The 20,162-nt window shown below is 38.8% G+C and overlaps 1 protein-coding gene across 2 annotated transcripts in view; it reads right to left on the bottom strand.

The window, feature by feature from the left end:
* RUNDC3B (RUN domain containing 3B) overlaps positions 1-18,308 on the bottom strand; it is a 62,510-nt gene extending 44,202 nt beyond the window's left edge. The window contains exons 1-3 of one of the 2 annotated variants that reach the window (XM_074835024.1): positions 17,984-18,308; positions 11,127-11,242; positions 2,231-2,364 (exon numbers count right to left, since the gene is read on the bottom strand). In XM_074835024.1, the coding sequence (XP_074691125.1) occupies positions 2,231-2,364; positions 11,127-11,242; positions 17,984-18,087 (354 nt within the window). In that variant the 5' untranslated portion in view covers positions 18,088-18,308. The remainder of the gene's footprint in view (positions 1-2,230; positions 2,365-11,126; positions 11,243-17,983) is intronic. The other variant, XM_074835019.1, reaches the window with a different exon arrangement.
* Between the last annotated feature and the right edge of the window lie 1,854 nt (positions 18,309-20,162).

The following is a 20,162-nucleotide window of genomic DNA, read 5'->3' as shown; positions in this document are numbered from 1 at the left end:
TATATTTGGTGCTTATTGACATCTAGCTGAATATCACTACAGACATTCTACCAAAACGACCTGTGTAGATTATAATCCTACTTCTAATTTATATAGACCTAGATAAAATTAAACTTAAGATAGGCAGATGCTAAATAACAACAACAAAAAAGAACTGCTTTCATAAGGCAGTTTTTAACATAGCGTGCACTAAAATTAAAAGAATGTTTATCTGGATAGCTGCCTTCATATTGCAGTTATTTAGAGCGTAAGTGAAACAGTCAAACCCTGATGCTGCTTAGCTAACAACTAAAGCCTACACAGTTCCTGTGAAAGCAGGGCTAACTAGCACTGGCCAACCCTTACTAACAGTTTCCAGGCTGAAGCAGACACCCACTTGGACCACCAGCAAAACTGATGCATACCACTGGTATTTGTGTCGACATGCCTCCAACCGTTTCAGATATGGACATCCAAAATGCTCCCACACACACTTTTAAAAATTCAACACTGCTCTCCATACTCACTGCACAAATTATCTTCTCTGTTTACTATTTGGCATATAGTTTTCCACAGAGTAAACAAAAATTTTCATTTATTTATAAGAGTATTTCAGAAAATAGCTTTGCATCTTTTTATCTACTGAATTTAAATATTCATATCTATTAAAATCTCAGGATTCAGAAATTTAAAATAAACTTTAGATATAAGCAATACAGTCATCAGATTCTAGAATATTAATCTCCCCACATATTTGGAAATAAGTTCTCCAAATTATCTGAATTTCCAGATCTCAACATAAGCAAGAAGAAAAGCTGCATGACTTAAATCTTCAGTCTACTACTCCAGCACATCGAGTGCCAGTAAGAGCATGTTATATTCTGGATAGGAAAACCAGTCAATAACTTTGAAACACTTAGGATTCTATGGCAAAAACCTTTCATGAAAATTACAGATACATTTACTATATAAAATTTAAAACCGAGTCTATACAAAAGAAGAAAGGAGTAACAGTAAACACAGCAAATAAGCTGTTCTGCAATACTATGGATCACCAGAATGGCTGCTCAAAGATCTCCTCAATTCATGGTGCTGCTTGGAGTAAGCATCATCTTTTATTGAAGAAAACTGTGGTTGTGTAAATACATGTAATTTAAATTGTATTAACCACAGTCACGTCCCTGAAAAAAGCCTAAAAAAATGTTTGTATATAAGAAGCTAAATATCTCCACCTCACCAATGACACCAACTGTGAATAATCCAGAGTATAAAAAAAGTCTGGAACTACAGCACTTTTAAAATAGTCTCGGAACACAGTTTGGATACTTGTTCAAACAACTGATTCTAGTTCATCTAGGAATAAAAATAATTCAGAACATTGATTTGTGTATTGTTTTATACTACTTTACTTTCAAGTCAGATGGTTCTCTTATCAGTCAAGGCTGATTTACACAGAAATAAACACTATAGAAAAGCATTCCAATCTAGAAAAAATAACTTGTAATCTCTGTCTACAGTTTTGGTTTAGTTTTGTGGGGGTTTTTTGGTTTGTTTTATTTTTTTAAAGATGTTGGTCTATACTGTCTCACACTATTAAGTTCTAATGATAGGTCAGTCTAAAGTTTATTCTTATTCAGGTCATAAGCATATGAAACACATTAAATTGTTACTTCCTTAATGTTTCCATTGTACCTACAATCAGAAATTGTGATGTCATTTCTATATAGATCCTTCAAAATGATGGATCTTTATTAGCAAACAAATCTATTAAAGTCTTCCTGTACAATCACACCAACAAACTCAAGAGTGGATCACACCTTTTCTATTAGTGCATAAATTACCTACAAAATAAAATGATATTCAGCCTAGGCGAAAAAAATACCACATTTCTACAATTTTAAAATAATATTTGTAAGGCATGCCTGCATGAATTTAATTTTGCTCAACATACTACATTTTCATAAAGTCATATAAGTTTGAAAATGTGAAGGCAATCATTTTATAATACAACGCACTCACTAAATAGAGAATTTGAGATTTATTCTACTGAATAACAAATTTAAAAGTAAACATTCAGATTTAAAAGGGTTTTGTAAAGTAAGTATTTACTTTTGTGCATATAAAAAAATTATTTCAAACAATAAAAAAATTTTGTGCATCAAGCTTTTCTTCTGGGTACAGAAATGTGAGGTATATTTTAAACAGAAGAAACAGGGTAATAAAGCCAGTTTGACTTTTTTTTCCGCCCTACCTTAGCTCTAGAAGAACCGACATTCTCCATGTTCTCAATACTGCAGATGCAATTGTGAGAGACTTTTCGGCAAGCTACTCGAATGTAGTCCCAGAAACTACGAGGACTTTCATAGCCGAACCAGGTGATCTGACCTTAAATCAAAATACAAGATATATAAAAGGTTTATGAACCTCCCCTCTCTGCTTATTGGACATAAACAGAATTAAAATACTTCCCTATAGGTTGCCTGCACTGACAGGATTTTATAGTAGCAAGTCCATGAATTCCTACCAAAAACTGGCTCACAAGTATAAAAAAAATCCTTGCATTATGCTTCTCACCTTAGTTCAAAACCAATGCACAAAGAGAAGTTTGAGGCTTTTGTGTACATATGCGTACTCTGTTGTTTTTTTCCTTGTTAGTATGCTATAATAATACTCAAGAGTTCTTCACAGGACTCTTAAATCACAATAGAGCACACACTGTGACTTAAAAATATGATGCAAGAAGTATTTCAGTTATTTGCTTTAGGTAGTACTACCACATGTTTCATTAATACAGTCAAGTAAAGAGAATTTTGTTCTTTGAAAAAATAAGGTTTTTACGTATATTAAAAAAAAATAGCTATATGTCTATATATAAAAGACCACTGCTTGCTGTGGTATGCTATCTTTATTTTAGAAGCAGATTGGAATTTTTCAAAATGTGCTTTTATTGAAGGAGAAATTGAGGTATATTCAAAAAAGCTTTGTAGTCACAACTTATTTTGAGTATACCCAGAACATTCCTTGGAAAGTTGACCAAAATTCATTGAGCAAATCAATAGCTCTTCTGCAGCTTTAACCAAAATCCTTCATGTTTTCTTCCACCTTGGAATGTATTGCAGTTCAAAAACAAAAGGCAAAAAATTACATACTACTTACAACTACTTCACACTAAATAAACATCACAGATGCAACAGTTCAGGCCCATTTTTCAGACTGAACGGCACACAACTGTCAACAGGTATGTAAAAAGTAAAATGAACATTGCCCTCTGGTGACTGCCATTATTACACATGTGCAAAACCTGTTGTCCATATAAAATGAGATCTTATTGTTAAGCTAATTTTATTTTAAGTCTTGAGTTGCGCTTCTGAAGCATTACTAATCTATCAGAAAGGCATTAATTCTTTTGCTGTTAGAAAGCTCTTATTTCAAGAAAGAATATATTAGACTGATACTACAAATCATATATACTGAAAATAAAATGCCAAAATATGATGACAAGGATATTTTTATTTAGCATGACTTATCTTAGCTCCAAGCATAGCCAGAGTAGTGTCAAAGATCTGTCCCCTATGATCTTAAGAAATTCAAGTGGTGGGTTTTTTTCCCTTAGGGTACATGTAACTTGACTTTGTGGCCCACCTGGTTACTTACCATATGGATTTATTTATTAAATTCAAAGCTTGGTAAAAGACCAAAAAAAAAAAAGCAGGAAGAATTAATATATACTACTCAATATGCCAAAGGAAAAACAAAATCCCAAGGTGCTTCAGTTGCTGTAGATTCAGATCTTCTCAGCTCTAAGGACTAAAATAAAAGAATATCTGTGAGGTAAGTGCTCTTACACACTCACTATTTTTCTTGAAATGCCAAGTGGACAGCAACAAGAATTCAATGGCATCTTAACAACATGAAAGCTACAGTTATTTTTCATATTCTTTACCATACCATAAACATTTTTGCCCTGGGGATTACACCTGCAAAGTTAAATGCAACTTAAGTGTGAAGATGACTTTGTGTCACAAATTCCACTGCCAACTAATAAAGGCAAGCATATCATACAATAACTTTTGTGGCTTTTTCAAACTATCTTAAGGACAGAATATATTCTGCAAAAAACTGACAGTTTTACTCCATATTGTTTTCTGAAGTCACTAATTCAAAGTAATTCCTTTTACCAATAGATACCTGAAAAACACATGTAATTTAAACACAAAAATACCTTTATAACATAAACACATACCAGCACACAGCACTTACTTGGCTTACACTGATCAACAAAGCAAGCTGGCCATAATTACAATACACTCTGACATAACAGTGGGCTCTCATCTCGCAGCCAGCTCTGAGAGAAGAGTATGATGGGTTTCAGACTTCAGTAGGAATTGTCTTCACTTGAAAACACATAGCCAGCTCAAGACCTTTTGTGACCCAAGGACTTCTATATTTCGTTATTTTCTCCCTACAGCTTTAAACCTTGCCCCACTCTAGCAATTAACACCGTCTGAAGAAAAACTTCCTTAGTCATTCTATGCACAGAAAAATGTTGGAAAAGACTGTCTGAGAATACTGAGAATGTATTTTAAGAACTACTAAATAAGATATTAAGCTGTATTTCCTACAGTTTTAAAAGCTTTCACTGTATGAAATTCTATTTGGCCCTCAATGCACTCAATGTACACAGCCACAAGAACTCTCAAGAACAAAGAATGAAATAGTTCCCACTACCCAGCATTTGTCAGGCTGTGCCTTGGAGTACTGTGTCCAGTTCTGGTCCCCACAATTCAAGAAGGACACAGACAGATTGGAGAGGGACCAAAGGAGGGTCACAAAGATCTTCAAAGGGCTGCAGAACCTGCCCCATGAGGAAAGACTGAAGGCATTGAGTCTTTCCTCCCTAGGGAAGAGAAGGCTGAGAAGGGAACTTATCACAGTATTCCAGTACTTAAAGGGCAGCTACAAAGATGGAGGCTCTCTCTTCACAAGGAGTCACACAGAGAAGACAAAGGGCAACAGGTACGAGTTGCACTGCGAGAAGTTTCATCTCAACATAAGAAAGGAATTTTTTTACAGTAAGAACAATCATTCACTGGAGCAACCTCCCCAGGGATGTGGCAGAGTCCCCATCACCAGCGGTTTTCAAGATGCAATAGGACAGGGTGCTAGATAATCTCATCTAGGCTCCTTTCCCACAAGATGTTGGACCAGATGATCTTTTGAGGTCCTTTCAAGCCTGGGCTGTTCTATGATTCTATGATTTCAAACTCGTATCTATATTTTAAAGGGTCCTAATAAACTTGAAAGCTAATTTTAGTATACAATTTATACTTCTTAAGGAAAGAGTAAGGGCCAAAGAACAAAGAATATGTGGTCTTTGCCATGAAGTTTATATGTCATCAGAAGACAGATAAGCTGACAACTACTCCAACAGGAATGATGTTATTGTTTTTGTCAGCCAAACAAAATTGTTAGGCAAACATGGATGCTGCATGTTTAATATTAAACATCTTTCAAATTAATTCAATTCTTGTGTACAGAACTGCAAACAGAAACAATATTGTGAAAACTATTTCACCATATTTTTGAACACTGCTACACACCTATTTGTATCAACCCATTTCTGCTTCAGTTAGATACAAACGCTAGTTGTTGCAGATCTTTCTTCATGCCCAAGAAATTCTTCACAAATAAGACATTAAACAGTTTGATATCTACTCAATCACAGTCCAATTTCATACCTACAAAGTTCCACAGTTGCAAAGTATTAACGACTAGGATGCTCTAAGGTACAGGCAGCTTTTCTCCAGATTTCTCTGTATTATATAGTTCACAGCAAATTTTTCTATCCTGAAAAAAAATCAGTTTTAATGCAACTTGTTGGCAATAAAGTGGCATGCTAGTCCTTTGAGGAATTTCTGTGATACCTACTTTTTTTATTTTGGGGCTACAGAACAGGTCATTAAAAATTAAAAAATTACGGTAGTTCATAAACCCACTGCTCCAGACAGTTATAAATTCATTTAAGGTTTTGCTCCATACAGGACAAAGGAGAATGAGCTAAACCGCAAGTTACACAGGAGTCCTATATTTTTTTTTAGCCAAAAGCAGTAATAGGGTCACTATGTGTGTATAAATATTAAATCTAGTAATAGAAGCTATTCTGCTAATAGCATTATTGCACCAAATAAAGTGCCACCACAGCTATATGCTTAGACTTTGTCTTTTTCATGACAGTAGTGCCTTCAGCTCTTATTTCCTTAACCTACCTTTTCCACCCCCACTATATCTCCATTACCGTAACTATTTTGTCCAGCAGACTTATTTCTTTCAGGATAAGCAGCATTACAAACTGTATCTCACTCAAAGAATCCTGCTTCCTCACCTGTGACCTAGACCTACTAGCGCAAATTGTCTTCTGCAAACGTAATTCATACCCTTTCCCTTTGTAACCACTGTTCATGCCTGAATTATTAGAATTCAGGGAATTTTGATTAACAAAAAAGATATTAATATATATTTTTTTCATATATATTTTTATCTAACGATATCAGAAGAGATAAATTGTGCACTGCAGATATAAGAAAAGTCTTTCACTGCTTCTGAAATAAACTATTTAATAATTCATCTTACTATGAAGTGGAAAAACTGAACATTTACCAGTGACATCACTAGTACAGCCATTTACCATTACTACTACCAGGCTATTGATGATGCATGAAACTAGAACATTTTTAGCATGAGGAAAGGAAGAAAATTACAACATTTGTCTTTCCACTGAAGCAGCACTGATCACCCTAGAAGCTTACTACTCATAGTAAGTTTTCTAAAAGCAAACTCCAGAGTCACTAAAAACTAGGAATAACATAGATCAGACAGAGACAAGCAGCTTCCATGGGCAACTCTAGCAGAAGTTTTTGATGTGTTTATAATACCTTCTAAATGTACATACAGGAAAAAAGGCACACAAAGTTGTTAAAGTGTCAAAATAGCACAGTATAGCATACTGGTTTGTGTCATTATGGTGGTAAATGCAAGTAAGCGTATAGATGACAAGTATGCTCACAGTAGGTATGACATGCAAAAATTACAGAAGTCACAAGCAAGATGCACTACATAGGTTGTCAGTGACAATTTATATACCAAAACTATTTTTAAGCATGTGTACTGGCTAGCAGTTTGGATATAAACACATTTTTCTGTAAAGGATATTACAATGAAAACACAGTAAGTCAATAAATACATACACATGACAATAGTTTTCAGAAATATTTGAGATGATGGCCATAAAAATTTACAATAGTTATTAACATTCTTCAGTACTAACTCAGTTAAAACTAATTTAAAGGCAGAAGACCATACAACACTGTGATATACTAAAGACAATATATGCATCACTATGAATTGACTTCAGGTTTTAAATCAGCTAGGACATACCTGTGATCAAATCCCACGTACTGTTGCTGAACACTTTTTGATGCCCCTACCATTTCTGCACTAACTATATTTACTTAACTGATCTGATAAAAAGGACATTTACAGGAAATATACCTGAAAAATCTGTGGCCAGCAGTGAAAACAAGAAACCACCAAGACAACTACAAGATACAGCTTAATCTTGTAGTTCAGATTAACAGTATGGAACAGTTAAGAAAGGAACAAATTCTAAACAACTATCTGGGAAAAAAACCAGCCCCTGAAATGACCCAGCTTGCTTTAAAGATTATCAAACACACATAAATTTGTATACAAATTTGTAAAATCCCTTTCAGGACTATAGGTCTTATTTGGTCCAGAGACTTTCAAACACACTGTCTCTCTATCCACTCAGAATACCGCTTACTCTCTGCTATATTACAAAACCATGCAAATTCTTATTCCTAAGAAGGAATAAAAGAGTCACTCAGCTTTTTTCTGTTACTCCTTCTCTCCTATCTTTTAAAGATCTCCAATTGTCCTGTTCAGTAGTATCATATCTTGCCAGCAGGCATGCCACACACCTTATTTTAATGACAGGAAGAACACATGCTTTATATCCTCCTCATTACGATATTTGGTGTCACTCTGCATTCACAACAAATCCAGCACTTCTAGGGAGTACCAGCTACACTACACATACAGTATTACGCAGTACAGGGACAAGTATCTCTCCACTTTCTAGAGCAGAAGGCAGTCAATGACTTGCAATCCCTGAAAAGGCAGTTAATACAGCTTACCCAAACTCTCTCTCTTTTCCTTAGAGCAATTAAAAAATGGACTGTGAGCCAGACTGCTTTTTCTAAACAACAGTGGCCTATTCCTGACTGCTACTTACTGACATTGGTGTACATATAACTGTAAGGTAGTACAGACGTGGCCTTTTGGCCATGCCATATTATGTTACCTTTTCAGAACTATTTCGGTGCCATATGTGCTACATCTTCTGTATCACATGAACAGATACTTGCATTCAAGCAGCATTCACAGACCTCTGTTGTGTGAGCTGATATATTTATGCTGATCTCATTTTATTACTAAGCAAACGCCCACATCTAAACCACTCTTAAGAAAATGAGCAGCTGGGTTAAAGAAGAGCATGCATGGGCAAAGTTACTAGTTTTCTGCATGTCTGACTTCCTGATCTGGATCACCACAGGATCTGGTGAAGACTACGGCCAGTATCAGGGAAAGGTAAACACAAAGTGAGAGTGAGGGGAGAAAAAAAATAATTCTGTAGCAAACTGCACTGAGTTTAAGAAATGTCATGGAGATTTTCAACACTTGACTGCAAAATGCCATGAGCAATCTGAGACAGCCCTGCTTTAAGCAAAAGGTTGGACTGGATGACTTGCTAAGGTACTTTCCAAACTGAATTCTTCAATGATTTGGAAAAGAAGAAGCCACAACAAAACCACCCAAACCACTATGAATGTTGTTTCATGACCCTTTTGCTATTCAGAGCTGGCTACATCAGTCAGTTATCTATCAAAAATCAATTTTAAAATGGTGCTCATATTGCTACAACTGGCATTTTTAGCAGAACAGCCAGGACGATGAGGCTTGGAGAACTATTATTTCAGAATTCTTATTGCAGTGGTTTCAGGAAAAGCATAAAACTCTAATCGCTGTAGTTGAACATTTTTTCTCCTTAAAATGGCTATCCTGCCTTCCATTTTGTTTTGTCTAGATCCTATCTGAACACGGAACCAATAAGCAGGAACAGTCACTATATGCCATCAAGACTATGCTTTGCTCCTTAAAAATATATTATATTTGATGTCAGAAAAGGCAGCTGCCAGTAAGAGTTTTGTAATAGAAGTAAACTTGGTCCTTTACAAAGCAAATTAAATACTTAAAAAAAAAAAAATTTCTCCTTTCCTCACCCAGTACTTGAAGGAAGTTCAAGATTAACAATTGTTACTTGCCATGGGCTTAAGAAAGTAAATGTCTATATACTCAAACTCTCAGCTCTGCATGATTGGTTTAATACACTGCCATGGGATTATCCTGACAATTTTGATATAATGAAGCCATTTATCTTACCATAGGCAAACAGATCATATATGTTCTGCTTGCTTTAAAACTCTTTATACAAACCACTGCAATCACCAGTCTGCTTTTAGTGTGCTCCTACTGACATGAAGTATGCATTCAGAATATATTAGTCATTTCCATCAATAAAATGCAATTTCTTTCAAGCCTTGTGTTGTATAATATATACTCTTAAAAAATGTGAATTGTCATGTTACATTTATTATCTAAGTTTCCCTTTCAATTTTTTAAAGAATAAGCCAATTACTCGCAATGATCCTAGTTTATTACCAAAATATTCCCTGTTTGCAATACGATGCACAAGTTGCTGCCTTTTTCTGCGTTTTTATTTAACTCTGCAAATTTAGAAAATCATACTGGTAATTACAAGGGGAAGACTGAAACAACAATTTAGCTTTTTGATTTTCTCTATTTATTTGAAATAAGTTTTTACTTGCAAATTTCATTTGCCTGTAACCCATTTGCCAACCTGTCAAGGCTTCTCTGTACTGCCTGCCCTGAATAATAGACTGTGAAGCAAAATAACGTTGGGAAAAAAAAAATATGTAAAATTCAGAATGATTTTTGCTCAAGCATCACTGGAACTGGGGGAGAAGAAGAAAACAGAGCAATTTCCCTACAGTGTCAAGTCACTAAGTACCCATAATCACTCCAATAATCTTTGTCACAATGTGACAAACACTATATTTCTACCCCACTGTGTGGTTTTTTTTTTTTCCCTTCTGACAGAATGACAGCAGGTAGCAATTGTGCTACTCAAATGTCAGCCTACACACAATATTGTTCACAAAACTTAGTTATGAATATTAAAAAGCAAAAGTATGAAAAGGAGTAGATTGTCATATTACACATCTATATTTAGATGATTATGATGTCCTTCATAATCCTCCAATAATTTCAGAAACTGTACACAGAACTGAGAAGTGAGGAGAAGCTTCCAAAGTCCTTTTCTAGAGACTGTTACTGCTGAGGCACACTCTGTTGTTTTAGCAAAGCAGCTTCCTCTAGAACAATCAGAAAATGCAAACAGACATTTTCTTGAATTAGAACAACATCTGACTCAAACACAAGAGGAAAATCAACAACTGACCCTTCTCAAAAGCAATTTAATCCAGGTCCATTACATTCCAGTAGCAAAAACCAGCTTCACTAGAGCAGTGGGGGGATGGGAATCAAAGGACCTAAACACAGTATCTGGAAAAGAAGCCAACAAAAGCAGGGGAGGGAGAAAGAAAAGGGAACAGCACCACAGATACGCTCTGTAGCTTCTGTTAAAGCAGAAGATGCTACAGTTGTCTTTCAGACTCAGACTCTTAGGACACAGCCTTATCATAAAGCAGAAAAGCAGACAAAGCTCAGCACCATGGCAACATCCACTTGCTTAATTACCAGCCGAGAAGGCTTCCAACAAGAACATTGGAAACATGTTTCACAAAAACCGTTTCCTCCACTTTTTCACAGTAATGCAAACAATCAGGAAGGCAAAAGCAAAGGGACAGAACACAAAGAAAGCCAACACTTTCATTCAGCATCAAGGAGTTTCTACAGATGTACACTGGTTTCATATAAACAAATTATCATGGCAAAAACATCACCAGTAAGGAAGTTAATTAACATACCTTTCAGTCGATGACTTAGAATCTGTTCCAGAATGGCTGCAAAATTATTAAATTCAGGGGAAGTATCATCTATAGTCTCAAAACAGGAACGGTCAATCAGAGTCTTGACTGAAAACCTAGAGCAAAAGTACAGGCCAATCATAAATGATGTGGATAGCTATTGGTCCTCTATAGCAGGACAGTAGTTTGTGTAAACCAAGTGAGCAACGAACCAGAAAACCACCTTGATGATTTCAAGTTCAGTCAGACCAACACAAACACATACCACATCGAGAAATAGCCTGGAAATACAATCACCATTGTTGGTCTTAGGCATAAAGCCTTAAAAACAAAAAGAAAACAAAAATCCCCACACTTTTTACATAGAAGTGAGCTAATTATTTTCTAATTATTTTCCTCTTCTCTCAACTATTTTAATAAAGCTGCAGAAAAACAAGCACTCAAAAGCATCCAATATCAATTTCTCTTTGTAATCCTAAACATTGTGATTTTTGCTTATTTCATCAATGCTTCTTTTATTCCCAAAATCCATGCCCAAAAATCAGAAGTATAAACTTATCCTATTATGAGAACACTGTCATGTCATCCTAATGCAAGAATAATACAAACATACTACAAAACAATGATTTTTTATGCACTGTTAACTCTCTGCATTAATTTGGACAGGCTGATTTCGCTGTGAATGGGGGCAATCCCTATTCAGCACTATACTACTTCATTATTATGCCAGAAAAGCTATCAATTTAAATGATCTAACATTTGAAATTGTAAAGGCTAAATCAAACCACTGTAAAAAGCAGACAAGATCTAACTAGTCAATTAGCCAGTTAGCCGTGTTTAGTTACACCTGCACTTACACAATTTCATTCTTATTCAGAAGATAGCTTAAACCTCAAGAAACAAGACAAAAATTGATTTTTCTCTTGCCTTGGCCATTTTAATCATAACCCATTTTTATTTTCCTTTCTGCTCCTTATTCTTCAGTTTTCAGTTCAAGTCAAGTTTTGTATGTCCTCCACCTTGAAAGTAACACTTATTTTGAGGAATTTCTTACGGTTTTTTGACAATCCTTATCTGTATTAATGGTGCCATATTAGAGCCTGAGGCAACAGTTTTTGCAACACCCAAACTTCAACAGTACCAGCTTCGGAAGTTTTCACTCTGCCTGCTCGTCCCAGACCCTATACCTGAGCACACTGCTCCCTCACATGTGCCAGTTCTACTTTTTATGGGGTTCACTATGAACTAATCTAGATTTTCAGCACTTGAGAGGATGGGTGGAGGGCCTCTTAAGTATGGATACATTCATAATAAATACACAGCACCTCAACACAACCAGTGCCACAGCACAGCTGCAGAAGCAGCATACTATATAGGCATGGGCAAGAATGAGACTCCTTAAACCAGCAGTACTATTTTTCAAATGTTCTGTATTGTAGAAGTAACTTAACAGCATCCTCAGTGGAGTCAGCACAACCTCCTGATGCTGATTTACTAAATGAAATTAATTATGCTCAAACTGAATTGACATATATATATTTCAAGAGTTTCAACTCAATTATGTTATACTAAGTAAACTTCTGAATAAAGACTCCCCATCCTACCCTTCCTGTAGGCTTCTATTGTTGTAGTGGTTTTGGCAGGACAGGAATTATGAGTGAGAAGGGTGGGGGAGGAAGTTTCTGCAGTGCCAAGTTATGACTCAGTTGTAAGCTCCTCCACATTTTTAACCAATTTTGAGTAAGTGAGAGACATGCATGCCCACCAGTAAATGTCTACCTAGTCAGTACCATTGCTATTGACTACCTAATGACGGTATTGTTTCCTCAAAGCTATACCAAGAGCTGTAAAATTATCTATGAAAAAACTTCTTAATTTTGAAAAACAAATGCATTTAACAATGCCACAATTAAGTCAGTATTAACTGTAACAAGATGACGACTCCCACACCGTGAAGGTCTGAAAAAGAGAAGGTGCAGCATAAACACTCACGGGTACAAACAGAAGAGACACTGTGTGTGTTAGCAGTGTAATGTATGGGACTATATATAGCAGTATCACCTTAAAACTCAGACATGATCATGACATAATCATTCATAAACTGCAAAACAAAGTAGTGTATAATATGTGTCCATGCCTATTTTTCCTCTATTCAGTGTCCTATTTAAAAGTTCACTGGTTAATATTGTATGGAATACATATTCAGAAACTGAGATGTATGCAAGAAAAAACACTTAAGAGCAATTCACATACACTTCTAAAACAATCACAGAAAAGTACATTCTTTTTTTATTTTTAAAGCATTGTGCAATTCAATTGAAGGAAATAAAAACCTCCTAGTTTTTAAGGATACAACAATTTTTTGAAATACCTAGGGGCTGATTAGAAAAGACAGTCTAACAGCTCATCATCATTAATGGTGGTCTTTTTAAGTTCTCATATTACTGCCACCATGCTCTCCATAGAAATATTAATTTCCACCTCTCTACACTTTCACCAAAACCCTAAACAACCTTTATAGCTATGTCAAGCTTGGCTGCAGCTGGCCTTTAGGAGAACTGACAGTGAGTACGAGTATGTACACCTTATTTCCACAGACCAGGAAGGTAACAATGCTACTAGGCAAAGTCTGATTGACCGCAAGTATTCTCGGGGAGATTTAAAAAAAATTCTTAGACAAATATTTCCGTGTTGTGTTTATTTTTTCTTTTTTCTCCAGTACTACAGAGACACAAATGTATCTCTAAGCGTAAGTTAAAAGTCACCAACGCATTTTGCATGTTTGAAATTCACATATCTTAAATGCTTTTTCCAATCTGTGTGATAAGCATGGTGAAGTGATGTCTTTGAAAAAAGCTTACACTGTAAGCACTGGATAAGCAATTTTAGTCAGTCATGAAAGATGCCTCATATATTGTTTCCAGTGTACGCCCGCCCCCTCCCCCTCCGCCCCGAAAAGAAAGTCTGTGCTCTTGCACAGTTATGTGGAACCACTTGGGGACTGAAAGTCAAGAAAGAAAAGGTCAGGTCTAAAGTACACAAGCGCTATGAAGAAAAAAAATGTCCAAGCAGGCGGAGTTAGAGCAGCTTTCTTGTTTCCCTTTCCTGCTCCCAACTTTATCTTCTCTCCACTGGGCTGCTACAGCAGCACCACACTCACTCTAGGTAACAGAGAAAGTGTAACAAAAGGGCATGAGAAAGTAAAGTGGGTAAAGCGGCTTGAAAACAAAATTTTCTAAGATGAACTTTTTTGTGGACTGTAGGAGCAGAGGAGTAATATAGCTCCAATATCTGTTGCTTCAAGACTCTTTTAAAAAAATGTACTTTATCCAATCACTTCCCATTGTGTCCCTGCAACAGTAGGGTTGTTTTGTTGTTTTGTTTAGGTTTTTTTCATATGGTAACTGCCATTGGAGAGATTCCAATATCAGTGTTTCTAAACGACTTTTGTCAACTCTGATGTTTTTAAATTCTTACATATTCTTCTCTGTCACGAATCTATTCTTGCTTGAGCTGAAAAAGGATGTAGAAACAGTAGCATTCTCCAACCTTAAAAAGACCTTCGGAATTATGTAAGAGGGAAACATTCTTGGATTAGAAAGGTTTATAGCAATCTTTTTGGAGTAGGTTCTTCCACTGTTTTGCAAGATGCAAAAGAAAGTCTCACAAATTTCTTGAGTAACTCCAAACCAAAGCAAAACCTTTTGTGGATATATCCCAGGTCTACAGGCTTATTCCCAAAAGAGTAATAAGCCTCTACTCAAAAAGCAAACAGACAGAAAATGTGACTGCTATATGAATTTGTCACTTTTCACTGTCAGATTCTGCTTCTCTCAGTTTTCAAATGAATGGAAGGATTCTGTCAAATTTATTTAGCTTGCAATTTGGGAAATATAATTAAAATGCCATTTTAAAGAACATAAGCTATTAATATAAAATTATCGCCAAGACTGTAAATTAATATCCCTTATACTGGGGGACACTGCTTGGACATGAAACCTAATAGTTCAGCTAAGGGTCAATGTCACTGCAACAGCTCATACGCATATTAGCAAAATCACTATTTAAAAAACATATTTCCTGACAGTTCAATTCTGTATTAACATTCTGTATTTAAGCTATGACCCTCACTTCCAATACCTGTCTCTACTTTTTTGGTGGTTCTGTATCTATATGGATCTTTGAGCTATGAATCTTGGGGAAGACTAGATTAAAACCAGGTAAACAACCCAGCACCACTTACTGGAAAATAGAAAGCATCAAAGTTTAGGGAAAAAAGGTAGGGAAAGAGACAGAGCTCAGAACATACCTTACTTATTCAGACAAAAAAATCCTAAAAATTACTGCAATTTAAATCATGGCTGTGCAGTTACACAAACATAACCATGCATTTTCACATGCAAATGGTTTATGGAACTTAAGTAACAACGTTACTTCCCATGGCTACAGTGCCACTCAGTATTTTAGTGGAAACAAACCGTTCCTCCCAAAACTGCAAATATAAGAAACTATCCACATCTACATGAGGAGTTAGGTATCATCACTGTAAGACTAAAAACCCAAAGGCTGGCTTAACTATTAAGTAAAAATCTGCTAAATTGAAGTTTTGACAAAAGCAGTTCATTAAATTAATCAGAGACTGTTAACAAATGGTAATTCAGAATATCATCTTTCTTGTGATCTCTCACCTTCACTGGCTAGCAAATCATATAATGCAAATTTAATTGAATCAATTCATTGGACCTATTTTTACAAGAAATATTTCACATTCTCATAGGACTTCGATGGGAAAGGACTATTATCTTACTGGTTTTGATACCAATTCAGCTATTCCTAACAAATAACACTTTTCAATAATAGAAAACATGTAATAAATACAGTAAAGCACAGGAATATTTTAAACACTCTTACACTGGCAAAAGAATCAAAATAAATGTATGCACATCATAATAACACAAATCCTTTTCCCTCATCATCCTTTCCAAATTTTACAGGGTATTCACAAACTAGGAACTTCAGGTTTTGTGAAGATACAGCAAAATTAAATTGTTTTACTGAAAATAATTAAAATATGTCAATTTCAAGTAGTCTCTGCAGTAGCTCTTTGTTTCATATGCATTTGACTGAATTCCCTCAGATTTCTAAGCATCTTTAAAAGTGTTACAATATCATTTCAACTGCAGAACAAGGACATGAAATAAACCAAAAAATAAAATGTAACAGCACAGAGTGCAGAAGAGTTCCTCTCAAATGAAGAGGCAGAAAAAAATAGCAAGCTCTGCAGAATACAATATACTCCTCTAAAAAGAGCTGTTTATATCCTGCAAAATTATGTCATTACTTGACAAAACTGTTGTTTTCCCAAGCTCACGGACTGGCAATATCTGTATCTCTGTAACAACAGTGAAACTGAAAACTTCTGTTTCTTCTATTCGTTCTGCTTCAGCAAGTTTGATAAAAACCTTCTTTTTCTATGTTTTTGTGGCATATATTTTTCACGAGTAGAGGTAAGAATAAAACCCTGGGAAAAGACAAAATAGTATTGATGCTACTCTGAAACCCAGATACTAGGACTTGAAGGAATATTGAAGCAAGTTCTTTTTAGTAGCCAGATGATAAAGTTACACTTTGTAAAACTCATTAACAATGTACAATAAAATCAAAAAAAAAAAAAAAAAAGGAAGACTATGATGTCCTAAACTGCCTTTAAAAATACTGCTACAGCATTAAGTAGTGAGCATACAAAATTATCTAATAGATGTCCTGGTACATTATTAAAATTTGTGAGAATTAAAATTATATCATAGCTCATATGAATCTGCTGAAGACCTTCTCCAGATAATGTTCAAATTAGTCTGAAAACTTAAAAATTCAGCAATTGAAACAAACTAATGGAGTTACTGCTACCAGCACGTTCATGTATTTAAAAGTTTGCCATGATGTAATGGGTCAGTACTGCACACTTGGAAATGCTGCATGAATTCAACAATGACAGCAGTGGAAACGCTTACACGGAAAGCCATAGGAAGTATTATTAAGCTTGTATAAGCTCAGCACTAAGATGCTAAAAAAAAATTTGAATACACTAGATCTAGCCTGTACTGCAGATCTCCTGATCTAGATTTTGGAGATAAAAATATCCCCTGAACGTAGCCTCCTCGGGACTGCTCTTGCAGCAGCAGTGCGTTAGCAAGAACAACACGGTTAGCCACTTTTGCAGCAGACTGGAAGCAGAGTTCTAGGTTTCGGTTCACGTCCAATATATATTCTCAACCTTAAAAGCGGCCGTATCGCGTCCATCTAGGAGAAATCGACGCGACACCCATCCTATTCGCACGAAGATGCAAACCTCAGTTGAGCACGGCTGAGAGTTCAGCCTGCCCTGCCTTGCTCCGCCACACACCCTTCGCCCAGGAGCGCCGTCAAGGTGCCGAAACCAAACCTGCCCCACCCCGCCCCGCCAAAGGCCGTCGAACGCCGCGATGCGCCCGCCGGCGCTGCCCGGTGCGCCCCTGCCCCCCGCCGCCGCCGCCTGAACACTCCTCGGGCGAACGCCGCCGGAGGAGCTGAGTCAGGAGGGGAGGCGGCTGCCCCCTCTCGCCGCTACGTGCCCCCGGCGGCCGGCACCACCCCCCGCCTCCCCCGGCGGCCGGCACCCCCCCGCCTCCCCTCCTGACAGCGCGGCGGGCGGCGGCGGGGCTGGCGCCCGCGCTCCCGCCGAGCGGGGCCCGCGAGTCACCTGCGCGGGTGGGGTGGGGGCGGAACGGTCCCCTCAGGCAGCGCAGGCAGCGCGGGCAGCGGCGGGGGGAGCGGCCCCCTCCGGCGGGGGCAGGGCCGGGCCGGGCCCGGCGGCTCACCTGCAGACCGTGATCAAGTTGCGCCTTTCCACCGCGGCGTTGCGAGACGGGACGCTCTTCCTGCGGGCGGAGACGTTGAGCCCCCCTAAGCCGAGGGACGCCATCTCCGCTGGGGGCAGGTGGAGCCGCCGGGGCTGGCGCGGAGCCTTTGTTCCCGGCCTCCCGCTCTCGAGGATGCTGCGCCCGCCGCCGCACGCGGAGGAGGAGGACGAGGCCCCCGTGTCTTCCCCGCTCCTCCTCCCGCCGCCCGGTCCGCGCGGGAGGAGCGCCCCGAGGCAGGCGGCAGGTCGGGCGAGGAGGCGCCGGGGTCCCCGCGGCGGGGGCGGCCCGGCCCCCCGCCCCCCCTCTCCCGGCAGCCGGGCAGCCACGGCGCCGCGGAATCGCAGCGCCGCAGAGCGCCGATGCCGCCAGCCAATCAGCGCGCGGGAGGGGCGCGGCGCGGCCCCGCCAGCGGCCGGTGCTTCGGAGGGGCGCGCGCCGCTGAGGGAAGGGGCCGGGAGGCGGCGGGGGAGCGCCCCGCCAGGTGTGTGGGGGGGGGGCGGCCGGGAGCGGCTTCTTGTGCTCCCCTCCTGCCAGACGTCCCTTTCCCCTCACTCACCTTTGTGTCCCCTCAGTCGGTATGTGTCTGTGGGGTTCAGGGCCCCCTGACTGAGTCCCGTAGCCCTCTCGGAGTCTGAAATTATCACAGAATGGTTTGGGCTGGAAGGGACCTTAAAGATCATCTCGTTCCAACCCCCTGCCATGGGCAGGGACACCTTCCACTAGACCAGGTTGCTCAGAGCCCCGTCCAACCTGGCCTTAAACACTTCCAGGGAGGGGGCAGCCACAGCTTCTCTGGGCAACATGTTCCAGTGTCTCACCACCCTCACAGGAAAGAATTTCTTCCTTCTATCTAATCTAAATCTACCCCCTTTCAGTTTAAAACCATTACCCCTCTTCCTATCCCTACACTCCCTGACAAAGAGCCCCTCCCCATCTTTCCTGTAGCCCCCTTTAAGTACTGGAAGACCACTATAAAGGTCTCCCTGGAGCTTTATCTTCTCCAGGCTGAACAACCCCAACTCCCTCAGCCTGTCCTCACAGGGGAGGTCCTCCAGCCCCCTGATCATCTTTGTACCCCTCCTCTGGACCTGCTCAAGCAGGTCCATGTTCTTATGCTGGGGGCCCCAGAGCTGGACACAGCACTTCAGGTGGGGTCTCACGAGAGCAGAGTAGAGGGGGAGAATCCCCTCCCTCAACCTTCTGGCCACACTTCTCTTGATGCAGCCCAGGATACGGTTGGCTTCCCGGACTGCGAGTGCACATTGCTGGCTCATAGTCAGTTTTCTACTGAATTGTGAGCTTCTTTTAATTGTCATCAATTCTCTCTCTTAGCAAGTTGCCATCTAGGACGTGAGAACTTTGTAGGCTGTGGTGGCTTTGAGTTAGAACTGCCGTGAACCATTAGATACTGCTTGATGGCATGTGTAACCTTTAGAGGCCGTATGTGTGGGAATATGTGTATGAAATGATAATGCACTCTGCAGCCAAAATACAGGCGTCTGTCCCTGCTCTAAACAAAGTCACAAAGTCATTATTTCTGAGCATGCGTAGAAGAGCTCTGTGTATAAGGCTTTGCCTTGGTGTCAAGTTGTACAAGAGACACAGGATGAAATGAAGTTCAAGTCACTGGAAGATGGGATGATACAACACTTCCAAAGAAAACCTAGCAGTAAATTATTTGTGGTTTTTTGGGGTGTGAAGGAGTGGGTTTGGCTGGATAGTTGGGAAGATGTGAAGCTGTATGGATTAATTTGTTTTCCTTCCTTTATGGGAGGAAGTTCCCTTTCTGCTTAATAAAATAACTTTATCTGTGTGCAACAGGGATGAATGGCGACATAAATTGAGGCGCAACTCTTTATTCTACTGAGTTATGCATATGAGATTCCTAAATGAGATTCCTGTTAAAGTCTAAGCTATCCATTCCTATTCCTGAAATATGAAAATTCCTACTTATTGACATGCAAATTCCCACTGGACTATGGTTTTCTTGGAGAACGTCACTTGTAGATATGAAGCTATTTCTTAGAGATGTTGTCAGAGAACTGTGTCCTGTTACTGACTGCCAATTACGTTACCTGAAGAGGCACCGTGTTGACATAGGAACTTTAAAAAGTAGATTTCCATATAGATGGCCATG

This window comes from Strix aluco, chromosome 1 (assembly GCF_031877795.1).
Source record: "Strix aluco isolate bStrAlu1 chromosome 1, bStrAlu1.hap1, whole genome shotgun sequence".
Taxonomy (NCBI): domain Eukaryota; kingdom Metazoa; phylum Chordata; class Aves; order Strigiformes; family Strigidae; genus Strix; species Strix aluco.
Note: the sequence above shows the minus strand (reverse complement) of the source record. Positions and strands in the feature narration are given on the sequence as shown.